General features: G+C 33.9%; 1 protein-coding gene across 1 annotated transcript; it reads right to left on the reverse strand.

The window, feature by feature from the left end:
• Positions 1-25,405, reverse strand: wdr46 (WD repeat domain 46). The gene is given in 13 exon segments (XM_042761458.1): positions 1-6; positions 91-186; positions 2,530-2,720; positions 4,094-4,244; positions 5,050-5,203; positions 6,595-6,854; positions 8,219-8,359; positions 8,968-9,088; positions 12,517-12,572; positions 16,525-16,612; positions 19,119-19,231; positions 20,213-20,293; positions 25,249-25,405. Coding segments are annotated over 13 exon segments (1,479 nt in total). The 5' UTR covers positions 25,270-25,405.
• Between the last annotated feature and the right edge of the window lie 72 nt (positions 25,406-25,477).

Below are 25,477 nucleotides of genomic sequence, written 5' to 3' on the forward strand. Positions count from 1 at the left end.
TCATGTCTGTAGCACAAACAATGGGAGATGATTCCAAACAGAGACAAGACAGAAAAGAGAGGGGAAAAAACATGTGAGATGATTGCAAACAGAGACAGAAGAGAGAGAGAAATTCTCTATGGCACCAGCCGAGCTTCTTCCTTTCTTCTTTGTCCTTGGTTTAAATTTGTCTTTTGGATCAAAGCCCTGAAACAAAGACAAGACACAAAGTAAGAACTAATGACACCAAACTGATGGATGCATTCTGAATCCATTTACTGCAATGTCAGCACCCATAGCCGCGTTTCCACTGTCGGGCCAAAAAAGCGGGCGAGCTATGTGTGTGTGTGTGTGTGTCTGTGTGTGTGATTGTGTCCGGCGCTTGATCGTGCCTCGTCGATGCTTCTTAGGGGCCAATGGCCAGGGTTTTTTGGCCCGACGAAAACCTTGGACCAAAGTGGGCCAGCTGGGGCTAGAGGAGTGGTTATGAATGAAGGCAGAGTTTCTCCGTGTCTGGAGAGCGTCATCGCTGCAGATCATTTCAGAAAGATAACAGCTATAACACCAGCATTAAAATCTTTTACAAATATATTGAGCTCAAAACTCACTTTCAGTCAGCAGCGAGTGTTTGAAATAACTTGATCCGATGCGGATTATAATCACCATACAAGGTCAGAAATATTTATAAGCGATGCAAAAGACTATGCACGCTAGGTATTAACGTTACCATAGTAAATGGTAAACATGGTAAATGTGACCACTTGAAGAAATCAGACGACAGCTTCTTATTCTCTATATCACAATCATGTGTTTTTTTAGTTACATATTTTATCTGTCATAAGTCTCGTCTCGAGAGTTAAGCTCCGCGTAGTCTATGTCATAAAAATATAATAATGGTTTTTGTTCGGGAGCTTTTATAAAAATATAGAAATTATTATTCTTTCTAAATGTGATGTATAAAGGCTACTGTGACTACAAATAAACTCGACTGAATAAGCAGGCTATGTTCATAACGCTTTATTTCTGTGTGACTAATTTTCAATCCTGATAAATTAATTGATTGTGTTGTGTGTCTATTAGGCCAATTATAGTAAAACTTAGATGTTTTTGGATTTAAATATTTTATCAAAGCATGCAAAAAAAGGCTGCTTTTATCATGTTCGTTTTGTGATAGCGCTAGCTCCAGTGACTTCTTTCATATTAGTTTTCTGATAATTTCTGTTTGATGGTGAAATGATGGGTTTGCATGACGTTGTTCCTGAGAGGCGTGTAAAGGGCGGGTTTTAGTGAAGTGCAGCGGAGCTTCTGGCCCGATGGTGGAAACACAGTGCTATTTTGGCCTCGGTGCTACAGAGCCAAGGCTATTAGCCCCGCCTGGCCCGTTTAAAGCACTGGCTCGCACTGGCCCAACAGTGGAAAAGCGGCTCTTGATAAATAGGAACAAAACCAACTAGGAGCTTCATAGGAATTTCCTTTTCGTCTTTCTTTCATGAAATCAAATTTATCCAATATATTTATCTATATATCTATATATATATATATATATATATATATATATATATATATATATATATATATATATAGATATCTACTCACAACAATGTGTGCCACAATTATTGCCACTTTTACCTTTAAAAAAAAAAAACACTTAAAAATTCTTATGAGTAAAAATCTAGCTGAAGTAGAGTCACATTTATATTGTAGGTTTTTAAGTGATTATTAAGTGACAAGCCATAATTTTCTAATTTACAGGGTATAAATATGAGGTGACAAACAGGCCAAATTGCTATAATGATATATATCAAAGACTGTTGATCTGTACAAATTAGCTGAACATTTGCTGCATTTTGACTTATACATCCTGATTCATTAACGGCTTCTCCACAGTTTTTTATTTTTTAATAAAGAGCAGAGCCGTGGCCAAGTATCTGACAGTTAAAAACAGCTCATGAATTTGGAATGAAGATGTTGACTGGTACACACATATCCAATCTGAATGCTTTCCAGAGGTTTATTAAAAACACTGAAAGTCCCCGCTTTAATTATCTACATTTTTTATTGCTATCCTTTTGATATTTCTATTGCAAACCTTTTTGATATTTGTTACATTCTAGAGTTTATGATCCATACTTCTACAAAAAGTATGAAAATAATTTGACTCAACTGACCCCAAGCCAAAGCCCTCAAGGACAAATCTTGACTAGCCGAAAGTTGGATTGGATCCTTCCACCTTCTCGTATATCTCTGTGTCTAAGTCAGAGCCAAATATCTGAAGAAAACTTCTCACTTCAGTAAGAAATGGCACAGCTTATTGTACTCTGTACAGATGAGCTTTGTTCCAATGGCACATAGGGCATATTCTTAGACCCACAGAATCCCTGATTATCTGATGGATCACTTGCATTCCACAGACTTCACTTCCAAAAACCACTGCTCATTTGCATTAAGTTAAACATCTGTCATGTTGCTGGACTCCACATGCCTACATCCTGACTGCAGTGGCCACTGTCGCTCGTGTCAAAACATACAACATCAGGGGCATAAACTTACCAATGCTTCAACTTGTTCCTTGTGCCTCTGCTCAAAGCTGGCCTGGTCCACTTTACTCAGCTGTCCAGGGTCCAAACCAATCAGCTCAGGCTGCATCTTCTCTAGCAGAGCCTTGACCTCCCACTCCTGTCTCTGTTTATGGCTGCGGTATGGGTTTGTATCAAGAGCATCAAAATTCGGTTCCCCTGCACCTGGAGAGGCACAAAAAAAGCAGGGATATTTTATGGATGAGAATTTGAATGGAACACAAAACATCAATATGTCCTCTAGATGTAAATGCCTAGGGAGCAGACAATGAGCTCTATAATCAACACTTTGAAAATACATCTTCCAACACATCTCTTCATTACTTTAAATCATTTTACAAAAATAGCTTTAAAGACTTGTAGAGGTCAGTAGCTTGAAAGATTTTAAGGATTGAATTTTTCTTTAGCTTGAAAATTACACTGATAAAAAGAGTGTTCTTGTCTTGTTATCGAGTGCAAATGTCTAAAAGATTCTTAAACAAGCACACCTATTATGCTTTTTCACTTTTTCAACTTTAGTTAGTCTGTAATGTTGCTGTTTGAGCATAAAAAGATCTGCAAAGTTACAAAACTCAAAGTCCACTTCAAAAGGAGATATTTTATTTAACAGAAATCACTTTTCAAAAACTACAACAAACGACTCGTTTGGACTACAACGCATATTTTCTTGGATTTTTGATATCACAAAGATCGACGATCTTTGATGAGATATGATGAGACCTGGTTGAGCTGCACTAGAGAAGACAACGAGTGTTATCACTGTCAGAGACACGCTAGCTTTCCCAATGCAGACGAACTTAGAGTGGTTACAATCATCCGGGTTTAAATCTAGCTCAAATTGATTTGATTTTGATGCAATATTTACACTGAATTTCGCAGCATGGTAAGGGGCGTGACATTTCCCGACCAGGCGCCGAGTGGAGCCAATCACAACACACACTGGCCCAGCTAACCAATCACAGCACATTTCATATTTCAGAAGGCGGGCCTTCATTTGATACCGGAACTATTCCAGCCGTTCATGTCAGACTTGGGAGAGAGGTGTTGTAATAATGTAAAATATGTGAAAAATAATGTGTTTTCGAACAACCTAGTGTGAGAGCCTGTTCTAGTACACCCCCAAAACTAAATTAAGACTTTGTAAAAGAGCATAAAAGGACCCCTTTAAGAAGGAAAATTACAATAGTGATCTTGTTTTCTGTTAAACTGATCAAAATAAAGTTAGATTAATAAAAAAAGAAAATAAAAAAAAAAACAGAAAAGAACAATGGACTCTAAAAAAGAAAAAAAGAAAAAAAAGTATTTCTTCTCCACTGACACATTTGTTGTTCTTTAAAACAAACAGACTTAATTTTTTACAAGACTTCATATCTTCATTTTGCCTCTCAAGTAAGTGTATTTTGATTTAATGATGTTTAAATGTTTGTATTGGGAATCAAGAAAAGTACTGAAAAAGACATCTGTCCATCATCCATGAAACACAACTGACTATATGTAGTCTCCTGGTACGAAGGTGTTCAAATGTATTCCTCTCTTACCTGGTACTATCATGCTGGTAAAGCCCTCTCCATGTCCAATTCCCAGAACATCTTCAAAGGGGCAGTACGCAAGGCCCCAAATTTGCCCTCGAAGGCGGTGAGCCATGTAGGGTTTGGATACAGGATTGCTTCCCAAAACGTTCTGATAAACCTATGGATACAAACATAGCTCTATTATTGTAATAGTTACTGTAACTCTTATTAACAATATTGTAATATTGCAATGCTGTTTACAGAAACTTCTTAAAATTCTTAACTGCAAATCGTGCGTGCAGCTTCAAGAGAGCAAGCATACATGTTGTACTTTATGCAGTTTCTTTATCCCTTTCAAATTATCTATATATAACATTTCAAACAATTAATGTGTTATTGTTCAATCTTATGTTGCGTGCTGAATGAAAAATCTTCTTTAACCATCCTCAAGTTGTCCCAAACCTGCATGAGATTCTTCTGTGGAACACAAAAGAAGATATTTTAAAGCATGTTGGTAACCAAACATTAACCATCCTCAAGTTGTCCCAAACCTGCATGGGACAAAATATTACAGTTTGGTTACCAACATCCTTCAAAATATCTTCTTTTGTGCTCAATAGAAGAAAGACGAAACTCAGGTTTGGAACAACTTGAGAGTGAATAAATGATGAGATCATTTTTATTTTGGGGGGAACTATCCTTAAAAGGTTAATGCCACAGGGTTCAGTTGTGTAGCAGTAATTTCCCATTCCCTCGGTTCTTCCCACTGCTTTTGTTTTCCCACTGCTTTTGTTTTGGTATGATTACTATGGAGGTCATAAAATGCAGTTTCAGATATTGTTTCTCAAAGTCAGTTTGCAACATTTTTTTTCTTTTTTGCACCAAAAAACTCCAATATTTAGAAAAATGAAAATTTTTTTCTCTTTGCAACCAACAACAAATGTTTATCCAGAAAGTTTTACTTGTGTGTATATGTACACTACCTGTACAATTTCTCCAGTAGCAGCACTGAGTAGTCCCCTCTGGCTTAGAGATAAGCAGGAGGCTCCAGCAGGGAGGAAACAGGAGTGAAGAGGTTTAAAAGCTCTGATATCATACACCTTTAGCTTCCTGTCTAGACCGGACGTCACCATGTACCTGCAATTAACAACATATTTTACTGGTATAAATAAAGGAAATGTAAGGTATAATCTAGGGCTGCAGCAACTAACCAACAAACGAAGTTAAAGTATTTGATCAAATCTGACATCACTTTACAGAAGTGAAGAATGAATATGGACTAAATATAGCAGAAGACACAGAATGAGCTGCTGCAGGAAAAGTGTACTACCCAAGTTATCCTAAACATGACAATGCTGTGTATGAAGCATTTCAAACAAAGTAATAGCCATATAGTTTAACATGGCTTGCTTGCAGTGCTTTCACGGGTGTCTGTTTTTAAAGCCTTTAAGAAATGTTTCACCCAGTGAATAACTTACATCTCACAGTTAAATCCTTACCTGTAAACATCAGAAAGTCACAAGGGTTTTTTTTTTTTTTTTTTTTTTTTTAAATTTAGAATGTAATGGTTTTTTTTTAATCACTTTTTTTGCACATGGATCCATGTATAGCATAAAATACATAAGTACGTTACTTATAGGTTTATAGGAAGTATTTGATGTTTGTTATGGGTGTGAATTAAAAAGTGTTTCTCAATATTTGATATCAATCAGTTCTTGATAAACAGTATCATACTCTCATTATAGAAATCATGTCTAAATTATACTCTGCAAGAACCACGTGACTAAGACGACTGATTTATGCGAGGGGAGGAGAAACATAACACCTAAATCTTCAACAACATCTAATTAGTCAGGACCCCATTAAGGATGTGTCCATACTCACAACAAACACTTCATGAGTCGAGAAGTCTAATCCAGCAACATGAATCAAGCCATCTGACTACTCTCATCTCACTTTTTCTGAAAATTGACAGGGCATGTAAAACCCTCTTTTTTTATTTATCGCATTTTTTATATTATTATTATTTTGCTTTCTATATACAGTAGATGCCCTTCCCAAAACAATCACCCCAGTAACTCTACAATGAGCCATTCTATCCAAATTCAAGTCATCTGGTGAAAACTCCTTTAGTCTTTCATATTGCAATTATCTCAATATATCATATAATGCCAGTCTTTTCCAATATCATGCAGCCCTAGTTTTGATGTCATTAGTGAGATTCGCAAAATGATCGCATGTAACCTCAAAACATTATATTCATGCTGAAGAGCCGAAGCCGAAATCACATAACTACCAACAACAATCTTCGTCTGTAAGTAAGTTTAATAAAACATATTTAATTTCTTGGTTTTGACTCACTTCTAATCTATGTTCACACTAGGATTTTTTTATTCTGAAAAATCTGGAATTCATTACTGAAGAGTTTACAGGCTGTGTGAGGTAAGGATTAATGGTGTTACTCATCCGTCAGCTCTACTGTAACAACCCGTCTGAGACTGCTGGCCCCCCGCACTGATGAAATCCACCCAGTACTTTGTGGTGATAATGTGGTGGTTTTTTTGTCTGTTGATGAGGGAAGAGCAGCGCGATGATGACACAACATCTTTACAAGTGACTCTTTCTGGTTGGGCGACCACAGACTAACGGTGCCATTTGGGTGGCCCAGGTGGATTACTGCATTATGGGGATTCTGTGCCATCACGTCTAGCCGTCCCATTTTTGTGCAGATAGCTGCAACCTCTTTACCAATCGATACATCCAGATATTGCAGAAACCCTGTGGCACTCTGAAAGGTGAAATTATATTTGTCATATGGAAAACCTGTTTTAAGGCTGAGATACAATTGTTAAGGTAGTTACTGTAGGGTCAAAAATGATCAAAGACTTCTGTTTTCCTGTCCCAAACTATCTTGAGTAACAAAAGGGCCATTTGGCATTCCTGAAGGCACAGAATTGCTGATATCGATCAAGGCCTGTAGGCCAACATGTTTATACATCGGGGGTCTGCTAATTGTCACACCTTTTGCACAGTGGGTGAAGCTGTAGTCTGCTGATTGGTCAGTTTGAATGTCTCACATTTGGGTTTCAGTCACATGGTCAAGGAAGGGATAAAAGAAGACTGTAAATGTTGCTCTGTGGCTTCCTCTCTGCTGGCTTTTCTTTGCTGACTCTTTCCTTTGCTGGAGCTCTCTTCTCAGGGCTCTGCCCTCTGCCGTCTCTCCCTTTTTTCTCCCTCTCTCCATCTTCCCCTCTCTCTTTCTCTCTCAGATAATATTTTTACATACATGTTAGGTACAATTAACTATATGTTTTACTATCCCTATCCTTCATCTATTTTGTAACCAATTCAAGTGTAACCATAACAAAATATGTTATTAAACCATTTCAAAGTTCTTAATTAAACCATTTCAATTGTAACTAATTATGTGTCAACTAATCTTGATTCAATATTAACTTTGAAGTGCTACCTATTGCAATACAATATAGTCACTTAATAGCAACGCTCTCCCCAATATATAGCTATTGTAGCAACGCGCTTATTTCCGCGCTTAGTTGGTATAAGTTGCAGCACTCATGTGGGTGGTACGTTTTATACCATCATGCTGATAACATTTCTTTAGTCAACCACTGTAGGGAAACCACCCTTACATTACTTTTTCAAGCACAAACACTTGGGTTTTTCATGTTTCACCATGAAAAGGTTAAATGAGTAACAATTAATAAAATAATTCAAGCATAAAAATGAAAATAAATCACTTTTTTTTTTTTAAATGGACTAATCAGTTTAATTCATGTTTTAAAACAGAGTATTGAATTAATAAATATTTTTCCAAGGCACATTTAAAAAAAAAAGCATTTGCCAGTTGCTGTTCATCCATTTACCAATTGCTTTTCTTGGTTGTTTCACAAAATTCTTTTTTTTTTCTTTTTTTTCTCATTTGTCATTTCAATTAAAAATGCCAATGAACAGCTCACTCATCTCAGAGTTTTTTTTGGACATATCACAGTCAAAGTGGAATCCATGTTTCTCAAGATACATTTCATCATGGATTATGACAGCAAATCAGACAAAGACACTGCATGCCAACTGGCTGCAGTGTTAAAACCTTAAAGAAATTAAAAGTTTTGCCAAAAGCACTTGTTGATGCACCGCTGTGGCGAGTAGGAAGTGGTAGGGCAGAAACTGCATTCTTAAGACGTCATTGAATTTCTTCACACAGTGGAGCTCCACACCTTTAGAGTCATAGATATAGAGCCATCTCTTCTGTGCCACTGCAAACATGGCCTCGAGCAAGACGAAGGCTTGTCAGTTTCTTTTGAAGTTCACCGATCACTCTCACACAGGGGCTGGGTAACAGAAGCAGAAATGTACAAGTCTCAATATTGATTGATACCAATATATCATAATATACACAGAAATTGATTTGCTTTCAATTCACGAGCTTGATCTAACTGATCTTGATTCAATTTGATATCACTTAATTTGGATATGTATCAGGTACAGAACGTGTCGATTTTTCACAGTAAAAATGTTGTAAACTTTATAGGGGAATCTGTCAGTACACTACTATAATATTAAAGACTAAGATTAACAACTGGCATACAAACATTTAAATTGCACATAATCGCAATAACGAGTTGGTCATTGAATGACTTTTCTGAGGTAAATGTAATGTTACGTGACATTCTTTACCAGCTGTTTTACAGACATCTTTCCACGGTTAAACACGGATTGAGTGATTACATGAGACATGATGCATTTCAGTAAGTTGTACTATCTTTCAACATACATTCTAATAATAATAATAATAATTTGAAAGCTAAGACTTTGTTTCAGTCATAATGGTTGCTACAACATGAAGCATGTGTGCCAGAAAATCAAGAGATGTATTGATGAAGGTGCACTCACTTGACGCCATTCACCGTTTCCATGACATTCATTTCACACATGAGGCATTTGGATTGCCAGTCGATGCAGGCCACATGACCTTTCTTTCCACCCACTAGAAGATGCCTGTTGCAGACAAACACATTTTTATGGATCTGTAATTTTTTCAATAAATACAATGAAAATGCAATTAATGCAATGATTTAAATAAACCTTTCATATAATGAGTTTTCAGTGTCTGGATTAAGATGCTCAAGGTATCCTGATGTTAATGTCAGGAGATGTTCTCGATTTTACATTTTTGAACAAGGTTCTTAAATGGTAAAGCACAAGAAAACAGTGATATACAGGATTTTTTAAAAAGTCTGTCAAGTTAATGTTAACATATTTTTAACAGTTTCAAAATGCCTTTGTGTAATTACTAGGCTCCAAAATTCATAATACAGAATGTGTACAGAATGCGCAAAGAGCTTCAGAAATCTATTCTATTCACAGTGAGTATAATACAAACAGTGCCAACAAAACCAATTGCCAGGGTATTATTACACAGGGTACAGTGAAACATTGCACACTGAGAATGTCTCTTATGTACCAAATCAATGTTAATGAAAGGGTCAGATTGAGTAAAGATGTGTAAATGTGGATTATAAACAAAAGAATGTTGACAGTATAAATTCTCTAACAGGGCAATAGTGTAAATATTCTATATTAACAAATAATAATAAAAAAAAAACATTGAGTTGTTATTGTTAGGTGTTGGCTGAGATAGAAGTGCACAATGAAGGAGTAGAGTTCAAAAGGAGTTTTTAATAATAAATCCAGAAGAATATCCACAAGTCCATAAACAAACAGTATCAAAGCTCAGCAACGTAAATCCAAATAATAGCAGATGATAAACTGAGGGAAACAGAAGACTTAAAGGGGGTCCTGTTAGCTTTTTTCACTTTTTTTAATTTTAGTTAGTGTGTAGTGTGTATGTTTGGGCATAAAAAAGCTCTTCAAACTTACAAATCTCAAAGTCCACTCCAAAGGGGGATATTTCGTTTTTAAAAAATCCCTTTTCAAGAACTACAATGAACAGCTTGTTTGGACTACAGCATTTGTTTTCCGGGTTTTGTGATATCACAAAGCGCCCATTTAAATCATTAAAATAATTCCCAACACGGAAATTTGAATGGTTTGGGGGGTGGGAAGGGGGGAGGTCGTGGCTTAGTGATCGCGACAAGACCTGTAAGTTTTTTTTTTAGTTATTACACATGCACCTGAACGATCTATGTAAACATTATGTTACAATTTGAAAATGTTTTTATAATAATTTGATGACAGTACAATGTGGACAATGATGTAATCTGCAGAGTTTACACTTCAGTACGAGACTACAGTGTTTCTACATTGAGTTTTATTTTTTATTTGCATTTACATTTTAGTCATTTACAACGCTTCACACAGTGACCCTACAAATGAGGACAATGGAAGCAAGCAATCAAAAACAACAAAAGAGCAATGATAATATAAGTGCTAAAACAAGTCTTTTAGCTTAAACGCAGTACAAGTAGCAATGGCTTTAAATAATATTAATAAAATTGAAAACAGATAGAATAGAAATTCAATAGGCAAAGCTGCAGTTAGAACTAATTGTATAATAAATGAAAAGAAAATAGATAGCCACAAAAGATTAGACAAGGTAGTTAGATTTATTGATTTTTTCAGTTGCCAGCAGGAGGCGCTGTTGGGGTGGGAGAGATCGAGGTTTCCCCCGTTAACTGCTGAACAAAGCAGCCCTCAGCTCAAAAAAAAAAACTGCTTTATCAGACCATTACATGCAAGATTAAATGAAAATGACATCCATTTTTCTGAAGACATTGATTTCCTTCAGAAACAATTCTATATGTAAACAGAAAAAAACATGCTTTTTATGTGTAACGTTCACTATTCCGACCACTAGATTCTCTGTAAGCATAGGGGGGGGTGATATGAGCTAAAATTCATCATCACAATATTTTACACTGTCCAGGCGATATCGAGGTATTATATTGCGACAATGAAAAAAAAAAATACAGGCAAAATATTTTAACCTTATAGAAAAAGTAAGGGATTGGAAAGGGATTTTTCCACTTTTTGTGGTGTTTGAGTAGGCCAGTGGTTCCCAGACTTTTACTGCCAGAGCCCCCCCCTTTTGTAGAGAAAAATATTCTAAATGAGGCCCCAGGAGAATATCCACAAGTCCATAAACAAACAGTATCAAAAGCTTAGCAATGTAAATCCAAATAATAAGACTTAAATACAGGTGAGAAAGAGAAGGGGAAAGAACAGGTGTCGGGCTAATTAACAACCAGATGAACTTCTAGCTAAGGAAACAGACACCAAATGTGAGGGAACAGAAATACAGAAAAATCCAAAACACAACCAACAGAAATGTGACAGTTATATTGACTCATCTGTGTTTTAAATTTTAAATACTAATGTTCTGGATCATCTATTTAAAGTTTAATGTTTGTAGTGATCATAATTCTGATATGTTGTCCTAACAGCTTCCTTTAAAATATGTTGCCATAGTAACATTCTAGGACATTTGTATTCAGAGTTAGTTGCTTTATTTAAATACAATTTCACACAATGAACTCGTAGCAGCCATTCATCTTGTGATCATCTGTAAAAGTCTGTAGAAAACATTTTCTGTAAATTTTTATTTTTATTTTTTTATTTTATTTTTTGTATTTGTTGTTTATAAATATGTTATGAACTATGTATTTTTGGCCACATACACACTGCAGCTGAATTTAGTTGTCAGTTTCAATTTGCTGAACTTAATCGCGTTCTGAACACACAAAATTCACTAAAATACGGGAGTGACAACTGCATTAACTCCCGAAAGACACAGTTAGTGACAACCGCATTTACAGGAATTCTATGCAGTGTGTACAGAACCGGGAAGAAGAAGCAATGTGAAGCAATGTGCGTGTACTGTCAGGCGTCAAGTGTTCACTTCAGATCTGACAGGATGGTGGAGAGAGGTGTAATGTGGACACACATGGAACGATAATTTACGGGACTCACTCCCGCATTTAAATGCGGTTGTCACTTTTGAAACTTGCAGTGTGTATGTGGACTAAATGGAGATAGTGTGTTCTTAGAGATAACTATAGCTTTACTATACTACTTTCTGTAGTTTCAACATACTCAACATGGTCTGGAATGAAGCGGAATTCTCCCATAAGTGTACGTGTTGGAAAGAGTTTATCGATCGGTCTAACTTCTGGAAGACATACACCAAAGTGAGGGCAGAATACATAAAGAAGGGTTTTCCCCAACATGAATACTGAAAACTTGTTTAACACTAGATCTCTAAAGGTTTTATTGACACTTGAACCTGATAACACATCTACTAATCCATCCATTCTGAACTGGAGTATTAAGCAGAAAGTTCAAATGTCCTCTAAATATCACTGCAATGCTATATTTGTAGTATTCTGTAACTAAAAGTGTCTATTTAAATAATTATATTATTCTTTAGCACATACCATCCATTTTATGGTGTAGTCTGGGATATATGGCAAGTTGAAGTGGTGTAGGGAGAGGTATATGGGCCAAACTGGGAAAGATGCAAGTTGAAGTACTGTAGGGAGAGGGAAAGAAAAAAAAAACTGAGTGGAACATGCAAAATACAATTAATCACACAAAGATCAGTAAGACTTGTAATGTTTTTTTAAAGAAGTCTCTTCTGCTCATCAAGGCTGAATTTATTTGATCAAAAATACATAAAAAAAATGTAATCTTGCAAAATGTTATTATAATATAAAATAATGGTTTCTATTTAAATATCCTTTAAAATATAATTTATTTCTGTGATGCAAAGCTGAATTTCCATCACCCATGGCTCCAGTATAAAGTGTCACATGATCCTTCAGAAATCATTCTAATATTCTGATTTATTATTAGAATTATCAATCTTGGCAACAGCCAAATATTTTTTTGGAAGCTATGATACTTTTTTTCAGGATTCTTTGATGAATAAAAAGTTAAAAAGAAGAGCATTTATTTAAAATAGAAATCTTTTCTAACAAGATACACTACTGTTCAAATGTTTGGGGTCGGTAAATTTCTATTTTCTTTTTTTGAAAGAAATTAAACCTTTTATTCAGCAAGGATGTGTTAAATTGTTAAGAAGTGATAGCAAAGATTTACATTGTTAGAAAAGATTCATATTTTGAATAAATGCTGTTCCTTTTAACTTTTTATTCATCAAAGAATCCTGAAAAAAGTATCGCAGCTTCCAAAAAAAAATGTTTGCCAGCACAACTGTTGATAATTCTAATAATAAATCATCATATCAGAATGATTTCTGAAGGATCATGTGACACTTTAAACTGGAGTCATGATGCTGGAATTTTTGTGCATTTTGTTTGGTAAATGTTTTTTTTTAAATGGTATTTAAATAGAAACCATTATTTTATATTATAATAACATTTTGCAAGATTACCGTTTTTTTCTGTATTTTGGATCAAATAAATGCAGCCTTGATGAGCAGAAGAGACTTCTTTAAAAAACATTAGTCGAACTGATCCCAAACTTTTGAACGGTGTATGTTGAACTTATTATAAACTGTTTAACTGAAGTGTTACTTAATTTTCTTATTGTATTGTTTTTGTGTAATTTTACTAAGGTCAATATTTCATTTTTGAGTGACTATCTTTTTGATATTTGTTCCCCTAGTTCCCCTTCTATGGGATTAAGTTATTCCTGTGATGCAAAACAGAATTTTCATCAGCCATTACTCCAGTCTTCATTGTCACATGATTTTGCTAAATCATTCTGATTTATTATCAGTTTGCTGTTTTATTAATAACATTGGAAACAGTTGTGCTGCTTAATATTTTTTGGAACCTGTGAAACTTTTTTCAGGATTCTTTGATGAATAAAAATAGAAATATTTTTTAACAATACAAGTTTTTAATGTAACTTTTTATCAATTTAACATATCCTTGCTGAATATAAGTATTAATTTCTTTAAAAAAAAATAAAAATAAATAAAAATTCTATAGGGATGAATGAGAGCTGAAGGTGTGAGAGAGTTGTGCTTTATCAACGCTGGCATGAATTCACATACCACTTGAAACAGAAGATGCTACCCTCCCCTCATTCCCTGCATTATTGGGCATTTTTTTCAGCATGACAATGAAGATATTCATTCTCCCAAGATGAAAATCCCCCAGTGGACATGTATTTGACTCAATCTTAACGCTCTTGAGCAGCTGTGGGGGATTCTGTAGAGACGAGCTGAGCAAAACTCCCCATTAAAGACCAGAGCATTTAAGGAGGTCATCCTCCAGGAGCTAAACAGGACAGATGTGAAAATTTGTCATGAACTTGTACACTTAGTGCCAAGAAGGGTCAGAGCAGTATACTTTAAGGTCTGGAGGACATACTAAGTACTAGAATATTATACATTTTCTGAATTAAATCTAAGGTTTACTCAATTCTGCAATCCTTTATTTAAACAAAATTGGCCAATTTACTTATCTTAAAATATTGGCATATATTTTGTTGTTTTTATTAAGTGCATGCTTAATACATTTCAATTTTGCCATCTTTCCATGAATTATATTAGTGATCATTAAGAAAATACATATTTTATATTTATTCAGAGGAGGTGTACTCTCTCTCTCTCTTTCTCTCTCTCTCTATATAGAATGTGTTAACTAAAATTAAAATAAAACTAAAAATATAAAAGAAATGAAATGAAAAGACTGATGAACTGCACATAATTCCTCTACTGGATCCTTCACAAAAACATGTGATCTGCACTTTTATAACCTTTTGCCCTTGAAGCCCCCTAGATCTATTACATACAACTCACAGATTTAATTAAACTTGAATTAAAGTTATTCTGAATTATTATTTTTCAATATCATGTTATTGTTTTACTTCATTTCTAATAAACTGATTTCTAATATCTAGGCTAAATATTTTATATTGAACTATTTTCATATTTAAAAATATTGCCTGTTCATGTTATAGGATATTGGTGATAATGATAACCGACTCCGTGTCCATGTTGAACAAGCTTCTTGTGTGTAAAGCCTGAAACCATACACGATATAAGGCTATTTTCTATTCATCAAAACATCAATATATGAAAAGTAGTTGTCAAGTAAGCTTCATTCATAATGCTTTCCCCATTTCAAACCTGCCATGTGCATTCTCTAAACTGTCCTGGTGCTGCACTGCTATCACAGCTGACTGCTGCCTTCTGTTCGTGATTCATATGTGAATCAATTTTTTCCCCCACCTCTTACATTAGTTGACTACATTAGTTAACATGAAGAAACAGTGAAAAAAATTTACTTAAAAATACTTAATTCTAAAGCATTTATTAACCTGTTAATATTAATTTAAACATTTACAAATGCATTAGTAAAATCCAAAGTTGTATCTGTTAATATTAATTAATGTACACGTACTAACAATAAATGGTTGTAAATCTGAACTACACTTATAACAATTTTAATGACTTAGCCCAGTTAATTAAAGGCTTTTTATTTTTACTATATGGGTACCTTGGTGTATTTAATTTTTTCAATGAACAGTTGTAGTTTTATTAATTAACGTTAACAAAGATGAATAAATACTGTAAGGATTAGCTAATGCCATCTCAGAGATGTTGCCCCAGTTCTTTTATGGATTTAAGCTCAATTGCTTCTGTCTGTTCAGGTAACCCAAGACTGACTTGGTGATGGTAAATTCAGATCTGTGTGGGCCACACTGTCTGCTATAGAACTCCTTGTTCATACAAAAATCTCACTGAACTATTTGAAAAAAAAAATAAAGAAAGAAAAATATGTAAATCTAATACTGCTATTACTTATTAATAGCAGTTTTAAAAAAATAGATTGACTGGTCAAGAATGATATTGCTTTTTTGAAATTATTAAAATATTAATGCTAATATTAATCAACCATAAAATCATCCATCTGTGAAATTTATTAGCTCCTTTCACACATTAAAACCAAATAAATTAGTGTAAAATTACCAGTTTGACTCTTCTGGTTAATACACCATATATGCTGTTAACACAAGCAACAGCATTGCGTCTTTTTACCAGTTCCAGACCATTATATTTCAGCATCAAAACACCAGTAAACTCCATGATGTTAATCATCGCAAATTACCTTTTAATGCTGCACCATTTTCTTTATCCCCCGGATGGGAAGTGCTTTAGTTTTTATCTAATGCCCAATCTGACAACATTTTTTACTTCTAAGTGACAGCCGTAAAGGGCTGATCACACAGAACATGTCTTTGGTACGTGACATGGTACAATGCCTTGTTCAAACATAGCAACAAGGTTAATTTACTGGTAACAACTTCTCATAACTGAAATGTGTACTTTTGAAAAAGCCCTGTTTATGATCTCTAAATGGTAATTTACCAGTAAAGACTGTATGTGTGAAAGGGGATACTGATGCCACATACTTGGTTAATTTCAACATATTGATTTTCAAGCTCTACAAAATCCAGTAAGGTTAATAATAAACAGTATTGTTCAAAATAAATCGTTGACCTATCACCTTTGATCCAGAAGTGATGTCAACTGCATCTGCTATGTCAGCTTGAGAGATTGTGTTTGTGTCTTCATCCTCATCTCCTTCCAGGAAGCTGGTGACAGACAGATAGTTATGAGCTCTGTGTGTGTGTGGACTTTTTTTTTGTGTGCATATTTGCTAATTGAGGTGAGTTGATGTCAAGATGAATACAAGCAGTAGTTTCACAAAATGTCCAAGCTGACCTTTTCTATGCAATACTTGAATGTGCAAGGCTTCTGGGCAGAGAGTCCAGAAAGCGGGGTTAATTTTACATCACATAAACCCCAAACTGTTGGTTGATTAATAAACTTTTTATTAGCGGATATAGAGATGTTTGATGTTAAACATATACATATAAAAAAAACTGCAGTGTAAAAAGTCTGCACTTGAAAAGATAATATGCCTATAGTTAATTTTTTTGTTTAGCCATTTTGCTTCCACATTTGTTGTAAGGAGAGATGTTAAATGTATTTTTTATTATAGAAATACATTTCATAGAAAATGTTCCACTGCAAAAAAATATAATAATTATAAATACATAAATAATAAAAAATAAATCACAAAAATTACAATGTACAATGCCAAAATGAACACTGCTTTGTTATAATAGTGCTTTATAATAAATAAACCGAGGTATCCCCTTTGTTGAAATCATGGCCCTTGAGGAGCGGTATTTAACATGGCCTCCCCTTCTAGTCTAGTGCCCTGGGCATGTGCCCTTAGACCCATGTGTTAATCAGTCACTTAAAAATAATTAAAATATTTGTATGTATATTTGTAAATATTTTAAATATAAAATATTGTGCAAAAACTGTCATGCCCTTTGGAACCTCATCAACAGGGAATGTATGCGCTGAATCCTTCTAAAGTATACAGTACAGGTCAAAAGTTTGGAAACATTACTATTTTTAATGTTTTTGAAAGAAGTTTCTTCTGCTCATCAAGCCTGCATTTATTTGATCAAAAATACAGAAAAAAATTTAATATTGTGATATATTATTACAATTTAAAATCATTGTTTTTAAATTTATTATACTTTAAATTATATTTAGTTTTTCTGTGATGCAAAGCTGAATTTTTTAGGATCATTATCACCATGATCCTTTAGAAATCATTCTTAATATGATGATTCATTATCAAAGTTGGAAACAGTTCTGCTGCTTAATATTTTTTCAGAGACATGTGATACTTTTTTTAGGATACTTTGATGAATACTAAAAAAAAAAAAAAAAAAAAAAAAAAAAGCTATGTTTTTAAAATATAAATATTTTGTAAACAATATACACTACTGGTCAGTAATTTGGGGTCAGTCTTTTTTTTTTTCTTTCTTTTTTTTAATAAAATCAATACTTTTATTCAGCAAGGATGTGTTAAATTGATAAAAATGATAGTAAAGAAAATATATTATTAGAATATATATTATTAGAATTTTTTTTTTTATTTTTGAATAAATGCAGTTGTTTTTAACTTTAATTCATCAAATATATAAGACAGCAGAACTGTTTCCAACACTCATAATAAATCAAATATTAGAATGATTTCTAAATGATCATGTGATAGACTGGATGTTACATGTGACACTGAAGGCTTGAGTAATGATGCTTGAAAATTCAGCTTTGCATCACAGGAATAAATTATTTTTTTAAAGTATTCAAATAGGAAACTATTATTTTAAGTTGTAATCATATTTCACAATATTACTGTTTTTTCTGTATTTTTGATCAAATAAATGCAGGCTTGATGAGCAGAAGAGACTTCTTTCAAAAACATTAAAAATAGTAATGTTTCCAAACTTTTGACCTGTACTGTACATATCGAAGTTGTGGTGGGCCCCCTGGACCAAAAACTGCCAGGGACGATTTTATGTCCCAGTCCAGCCCTGGTGTGGAACACATTTAAAAACACTGTTTGTAAGTTATTTTAATATATATTCGAACAAGATACAGGAGATATATTGGCTAATATTTTTTGTTTGGCCAATATGTTGAGGGAAGCGGGAATTTTACTTTGACGGTGGCAACATCGCCAGCACCTGAGTGCACGAAGCTCCCATTCTCTAGTTTACTGTCTCTGTTAAACAGTTCTGACTAATAAATTATTACGCAGAACTTTTAGTCTGCATTTGTAGACTGCACAAAAATTAGTGTGCATGATTAGTGTGAATTAATCACTGAACCTGAGTTTAAATATTTAAATGGAATGTTTCACAAATATTAATAAATGTGTTTTTACTATCTTTATATTAAAGCTGTCTAAGACATCAGCAGTTAAAAAATCAATATCAGTCGACCACTATCTGCAATATAGCACCAAAGTCACATGGACTACTTTTGTTGCGCTTCTTTTAACAGTCACAATCCACATTTACTTTTATTGTATGGAAATAGAGCAGCTTGGACATTAACATTCTCCTTTCTCAACTTGTGTTACACATAAAAAAAAAAAATCATATTTGAAATTATAAGAAGGTGATGTAATAACATAATTTACATTTTTGTTAAACTATTATTTTAATACTTCTGAGGGTTTATAGTCATTGTGGCAGATGATAATAAGAATGAAAATGTGAACTAAACTACCCAGCATCCTCTGGAAGTAAAAGATCATATCGCGCAGCCTGTTTCTGAGCGTGTTCAGACATGGCCTCCGAGATTGCAATGGCTTCTTTCAGCCTTTCACGGGCTCCTGCAGGCTGACACATAAAAACAGAGTACTTCTTTCAGCCTTTCACGGAAGTTTTCGCATGTTTATAATGTACTTGTGTGCTCATGTCCAAGATGCAAGCAATGGCATCAAGGGGTTTGAAGTTTGGTGTATGAAAAAAAAGTGACCAAACAAACTGAAGATTAGAAAAGTTGATGTGTTATGCCATTTCCATATGTAGCATAGATTTTAAGCTGTCAAACCACAAAAAGATACACTTAGTACTGAAAAAAAAAAATTCTATTCACTATGTATCTTCCAGACTAGACTGTGAATTTATTTCAGAATTGTAACATAAAATTACTGTGAAGTGGCTGTTAATTGGTTAACTATGTTACCTTGCCATATATAGCGAAAAAAAATGTAAATGGTTGTAACATCACATTATAGGTAATTTTACTCTAAAATAACTGTCAAATTTATGATTTATGTTAAAAAACTATGAATTACCATATAATTTACTGGAAAACAGTAAAATGGGATTCCTAGACATTTGTGTGCAAATTTACATATAATTATATTATATTTAAAGTTTTGTTTCTTTCATGTTTTCATTATCAGTACTGATTATCCACATATTAAGGCAAAAAAAAAATGTTCTGTGGTATCGAAATTGGTACTGATATATACCACTGGTTATAGATACCATTTAAATGGTATCTTATTTCCAGGAATAAAAAAGCACTGGTTTGTGTTTCAATTGGGTTTTTATTTGGGTTTTTTAATGTTTGCTTTAATAAAAACTCTAAAATTCATGGCTGACTGTTAAAAAATACTTCAAAAGTGTTTGCGGAAAAATATAGAGATGTAAGATTTTGTTCACACTGCCCACTCCACACAGTGACTTGCATCCATTTTTACATGCCAAATAAACTCAAAACAGATATATTAAAATAATATAGGAAAACATTTTGACGATGTTGTAAGTATAACACTTTTTTATTATTATTTATGAAGAATTTGGACTTACCACTTTGTATTTCTCTCCTCTCTGAAACTTCTGGAGTTGCTTAAGTGGTATAGGAGCCTCACCAGGAAAAGGGTCCTTTTTCTAAATTTAGAACATAAACCAACAGAAGGACTGTTGAAATACTGACTTTTTGACTATGGTCAAATTTAGTATATTTTTTTCAAATCAGGGCAGACAATTGGGGCAGAAAATTTAAGATGAAATTTTAAATTAAAATGTTAAATTAAAAAGTTTTTATTAAATTAAAACAATTTTATTAAGTTAGTTTGTTGATTTAGTTTGTTGATTGAGATAACCACAATAAAGGTGCATTTTAAATTTCATTATTTTGCCATCCAAATATGAGAAATTTCATTTTTAAAGCAATGGTTCCTTAATAATTTGTAATCAACGTACCCCTTCATAGTGATTTTTTTCCTCAGATAAGCAGAATAATACATTTCTATTCTGTTGAGCGCTACAGGGATAGTGTATTTTTGTAGTCCAAAACCCAGAAACAAGCATTTTAGCATTTCCTGTTCCATCTTCCTGAAGTCTATGGGTTTTTTTTTTATTTTTTTTTTGTTAAAGGCATAAAATAGAGTTTTTGGTTTTTGTGTTTTATATATATTTTCATGTTTTATTCTACAACATAAAATACATCAGTAATACCCCTCGTGGGTTATTTATTTAAGTTCCTACTTGATAGCAACCGCTTTTTTAAAATACATGTGGCTAAATGGGACTACAGAGGCTGTCCGGGATATATAACATCATGCCAAACAGTGCTGGGGCACCAGGACCAAGTCCAAGCCTATTCAAGTCCACCCATGAGGTAATACTAAATATTTAATTGTTATGAACAGTAAGTTTAGTTTATCATATGTCTCTAAAACTCTAAAGTAATTGTTTAAGAAAAATCCCCATTTAAACTCATATTTTGGCTTAGTAGCAAAAGTCCAGCATATGTAGGAAACACTTCTGTTCTAGAAAATCTATTAGGCCTATTTTATAATATAATTTAATGACTTCTTGTGTATGAACAGAGCTCAACAACAAGATCGTTGTTTTAAGTCTTGCCAGTTTAAACATTCAAGTGATTTCAAACCATTTAAGTACAAGACGATGTGAAAGAACTCAATTTGGCACTTAGCCATGGTTTTCTGTGCACTCAAAGTAGCCTCTCAGACTGTGCGCGAAAACCAATCTGAGTTCTCTCATTCACATCTTATTGCACTTGAACGGACAAATAGGGTAAACATATCTATTAAGCTCACGTACCCATTAAGCACACTTCCATTTTGAGCTCAGATTATAAAAAGAAAAAATAATTTATTTTCCTACTTGATGTCTTAACCAATTGAAGTGTTTGTTACTGCATACTTCCTGTAATTTCAAGTCAATCAGATCATTGCACAATGAGATATGAGTCTCCATTTGTTCACACGGTCTGGTGGCCATTTTGAAAGCAGTCTAAAAACTTTGACCCAAAGAGGAGCTCCTTAAATGTACATTTTTTAGATATTTATTTTGGGTAAATTTCACTACTTATTGTAAAATTAAGAGATTAATGCTCAGACTTTTGCATATTATAACCAAGAACTTGGATGTGGGAAATAATTACATTAGATCCAGAAGATAGTTTAAGCAACATAACTTAGACGCTACAGAACACAGTTAGTTGACTAGCTGTAAAAGTATGTGCTACGCTAATATATTCCTGGCTTGTACTTTTGCAACCATAATATTATAAATTGACAGTTTCATATTGTTTTAAGGTGACACACAGCTTCAGTGTGACATCAGTAAGAAAAAGTATAATTTCATAGATATTGTCAATAATAGTTGTTCATATTAAAATATGTATGAACTTAATATATGACCCAGACTGTTTATTTAGCAAAATCCTCATTTTAATAAATATTACATAAAATTTATAAAACAAAATGTTGCTGCTCCAATTAAGCTCAGTGTTCTCTCTTTAAGCTCTTCCACACTGAACGTTTATGTAAATACTTCATAAACATACTTTAAATATTAACTGATGCTTGTCCCTTTAAGTTAAGTTAATCGATTTTCTATGGATTCTGTCAACTTAAATCTGCAGACTGGCTCTGACCTTTGGCAACTACTGTGAACTTCTCCAGACTGTACATCAGTGGAAAATAGGGGCAATAATCCTGTAGTGTATTCCAGACTTAAGAGACTATAAACTGACATCCATTTAAAAAGAGGTTTCATAATGAAGCTAGTTTCTGTGTTCATCCCCATGAATTAAATGTTTTTTATTGGTTTATTTGATTTTTGAATATGTTAGCTGACGTTGAAGTGTAGATGTGAAATGTGCTGACACTTCAACGTGATAGACTGGATCCCTTGTGCTTGATTTTAGTGTGTCTGGGTTTTTTTGAACTTTGTACCTTCTATTAATGAAACATTTCCCTAAAATAAACGATGTAATAAAACATCTGTATCTTTGAAATGCTTTTGTACAGCCACTTTTTTAATTTAATGATGTATATCTTAAAATGCTTTTGTCATTTTAAAATTAAATATTTTTGTGTGAGAGAAAGTCCACATGAAATCAAAATTGACTTTATTTACTTTACTAGCGCACATTGCAAGTCTTGATGTGAACAATTAATCCGTGCAAGTTAATCCGCTGAAAAAAACTGTTTGTCTTGGTAATCTTTAATCAAAATCTGAACATTTGCTTCCGCTCTGGAATGGCATTCCTTCTCTGACGGCTTGGACAGAATATCAATATTCCATTTCAGCTGGAAACACGTCACTGAATACACATACACTGAAATAAAATCGGCAGCAACTTCTGGTTCACGTAGACTTTAATATTTTATTTTAATATAACGTTTGTACTAAAAACCAATATCTTGTGCACTAAAAATGTCTCAATGTAGATTTTGGTGAGCTTAATAGGTATGTTTACCCTACATTCTAATTTATGGTAGTTTGCATATCTTGGTGAGAATCCTTGTAAACACAGTCAGTTATATCTTAAGTGAACATAGAAAGTTTGGAGAAAATTGGATGCCCGTATAATATATCCATACATAAAGCAAAAAGTGTCATCCTAATATACCCACAGGCCATTCAGGACATAGATGAGTTAGTTTGTTTTTATTAGTTGTTTGGACTCACTACAGAGAATTCACTGGTAAGCAACTGATGTAATGCTAAATTTCTCCAAATCTGTTCTAATGAAGAAACAAACTCATCTTGGATGGCATGAGGGTAAGTAAATTTTTTTAAGCAAACTGTTCCTTTAATCATTTGCAATTATTTGTTTGACAATTAATTGTTAGCAAAAATTCTAACTCAAGCTTAAATTATTTTTTTGAAAGAAATAACTGCAATAGTGTAATAATACATATAAAATAATAAAATATCAATATTATTTTTAAAGGAATAACTGCAAACGTATTTATCCAAAGTACCATTCATGTATTCAACACATCGATACTTGTATTTGTTTGATGTTGCATATGTGCTGATTGATATCAGTACACTATAAACAAAAACAAGACACAACAAACAAAAATTACTGGGTGCCCCTTTAAAACTCACAAAAATGTTAACTATTAGAATCACTCTGATTTTAAGCTTTTAACAGGACGCTAGTAAACTACTGTCAAAACATTTAACTGAATGCCTCTGCATTTCTCACACAGAACAACCTCCTGGACAACAACCAATCTGGCTTCAGAAGTGGACATTCGACCGAGATTGCCTTGCTCTCAGTTGTTGAAGCCCTAAGACTGACAACAGCAGATTTCAAATCTTCTATACCTATCTTGCTGCATCTGTCCGCTGCTTTTGATACATTGAACCACCAGATTCTCCTGTCAACCCTATTGGAAAATGGCATCTCAGGAACTGCACGCCAGTGGTTTGAGTCTTACCTCTCAGATAGTTCCTTCAAGGTATCTTGGAGAGGTGAGGTGTCTAAGTCGCAACATCTAGCTACTGGGGTGCCTCAGGGCTCAGTTCTTGGACCACTTCTCTTCTCTGTCTACATAGCATCGCTAAGTTCTGTCATTCAGAAACATGGCTTTTTATATCACTGCTATGCTGATGACACTCAGCTCTACCTCTCATTCCATTCTGATGATCCATCGGTAGCTGCTCGCATCACATTTCTTGCTGGATGTAGGACCATCACCTTCAACTCAACCTGGCTAAGACAGAACTGCTTGTGGTTTCAACAAACCCATTACTTTACCAAAATTTCACCATCCAGTTAGGCACATCAACCATAACTCCTTCAAAAACAGCCAGAAACCTTGGAGTTATGATTGATGATAACCTGAATTTCTCAGACTACATTGCTAAAACTGCCTGGTCCTGCAGATTTGCCTTATACAACTTTGCCTTATACAACTTTAACATCTTTAATGAGCCGAAAAGAACGCATGTCACACCTCTGTTTATCGATTTGCACTGGCCACCAGTAGCTACTCGCATAAAATTCAAGGCATTAATGTTTGCCTACAAAACCACCACTGGCTCTACCTAAATTTATTACTTCAGAGAGATATTAAGTAAAGATCATGTTCCATGAAGATATTTTGTAAATTTCCTACCATAAATATATCAAAACTTAATTTTTGATTAATAATATGCATTGCTAAGAATTCATTTGGACAACTTCAATGGCGAATTTCTCAGTATTTTGATTTTTTTGCACCCTCAGATTCCAGATTTTCAAATAGTTGTATCTCGGCCAAATATTTTCCGATCCTAATAAACCATACATTATGAAAAGCTTATTTATTCAGCTTTAAGATGATGTATAAATCTCAATTGTGAAAAATTGACACTTAGGACTGGTTTTGTGGTCCAGGGTCAAATATATTATACACTACAAGATTTTTGATTCTACTGCGTTAGGCTAACCGAGACTTGTCATTTGCACTTACATATTGTTGCCCTTTTGTTAGTTTTGATTGCTTCTATTGTCCTCATTTGTAATTCGCTTTGGATAAAAGCATCTGCTAAATGACTAAATGTAAATGTAATTAATGGAAAAATATTCTTACCTCCAAACTTTCACCATTCATCCTTTTTAATGACCTTTCTTTTACTGTTGATTTATTCTGGTTCTGACCAGCTTTGTCTTGTTCTTCCTCTGGTCTCCTTTGACTTTGGTCTGTTTTTTCTGTTTCCTCCCAATAGCGTTTTTGAGGCTAAGTGAGAAAAAGCCAATCAAATTCATAAATGTTTACCTTGTTGGGTAAATAACAAATTAGACTGTCCATGATAAAGAAA

This window comes from Cyprinus carpio, chromosome A8 (assembly GCF_018340385.1).
Source record: "Cyprinus carpio isolate SPL01 chromosome A8, ASM1834038v1, whole genome shotgun sequence".
Lineage (NCBI taxonomy): Eukaryota > Metazoa > Chordata > Actinopteri > Cypriniformes > Cyprinidae > Cyprinus > Cyprinus carpio.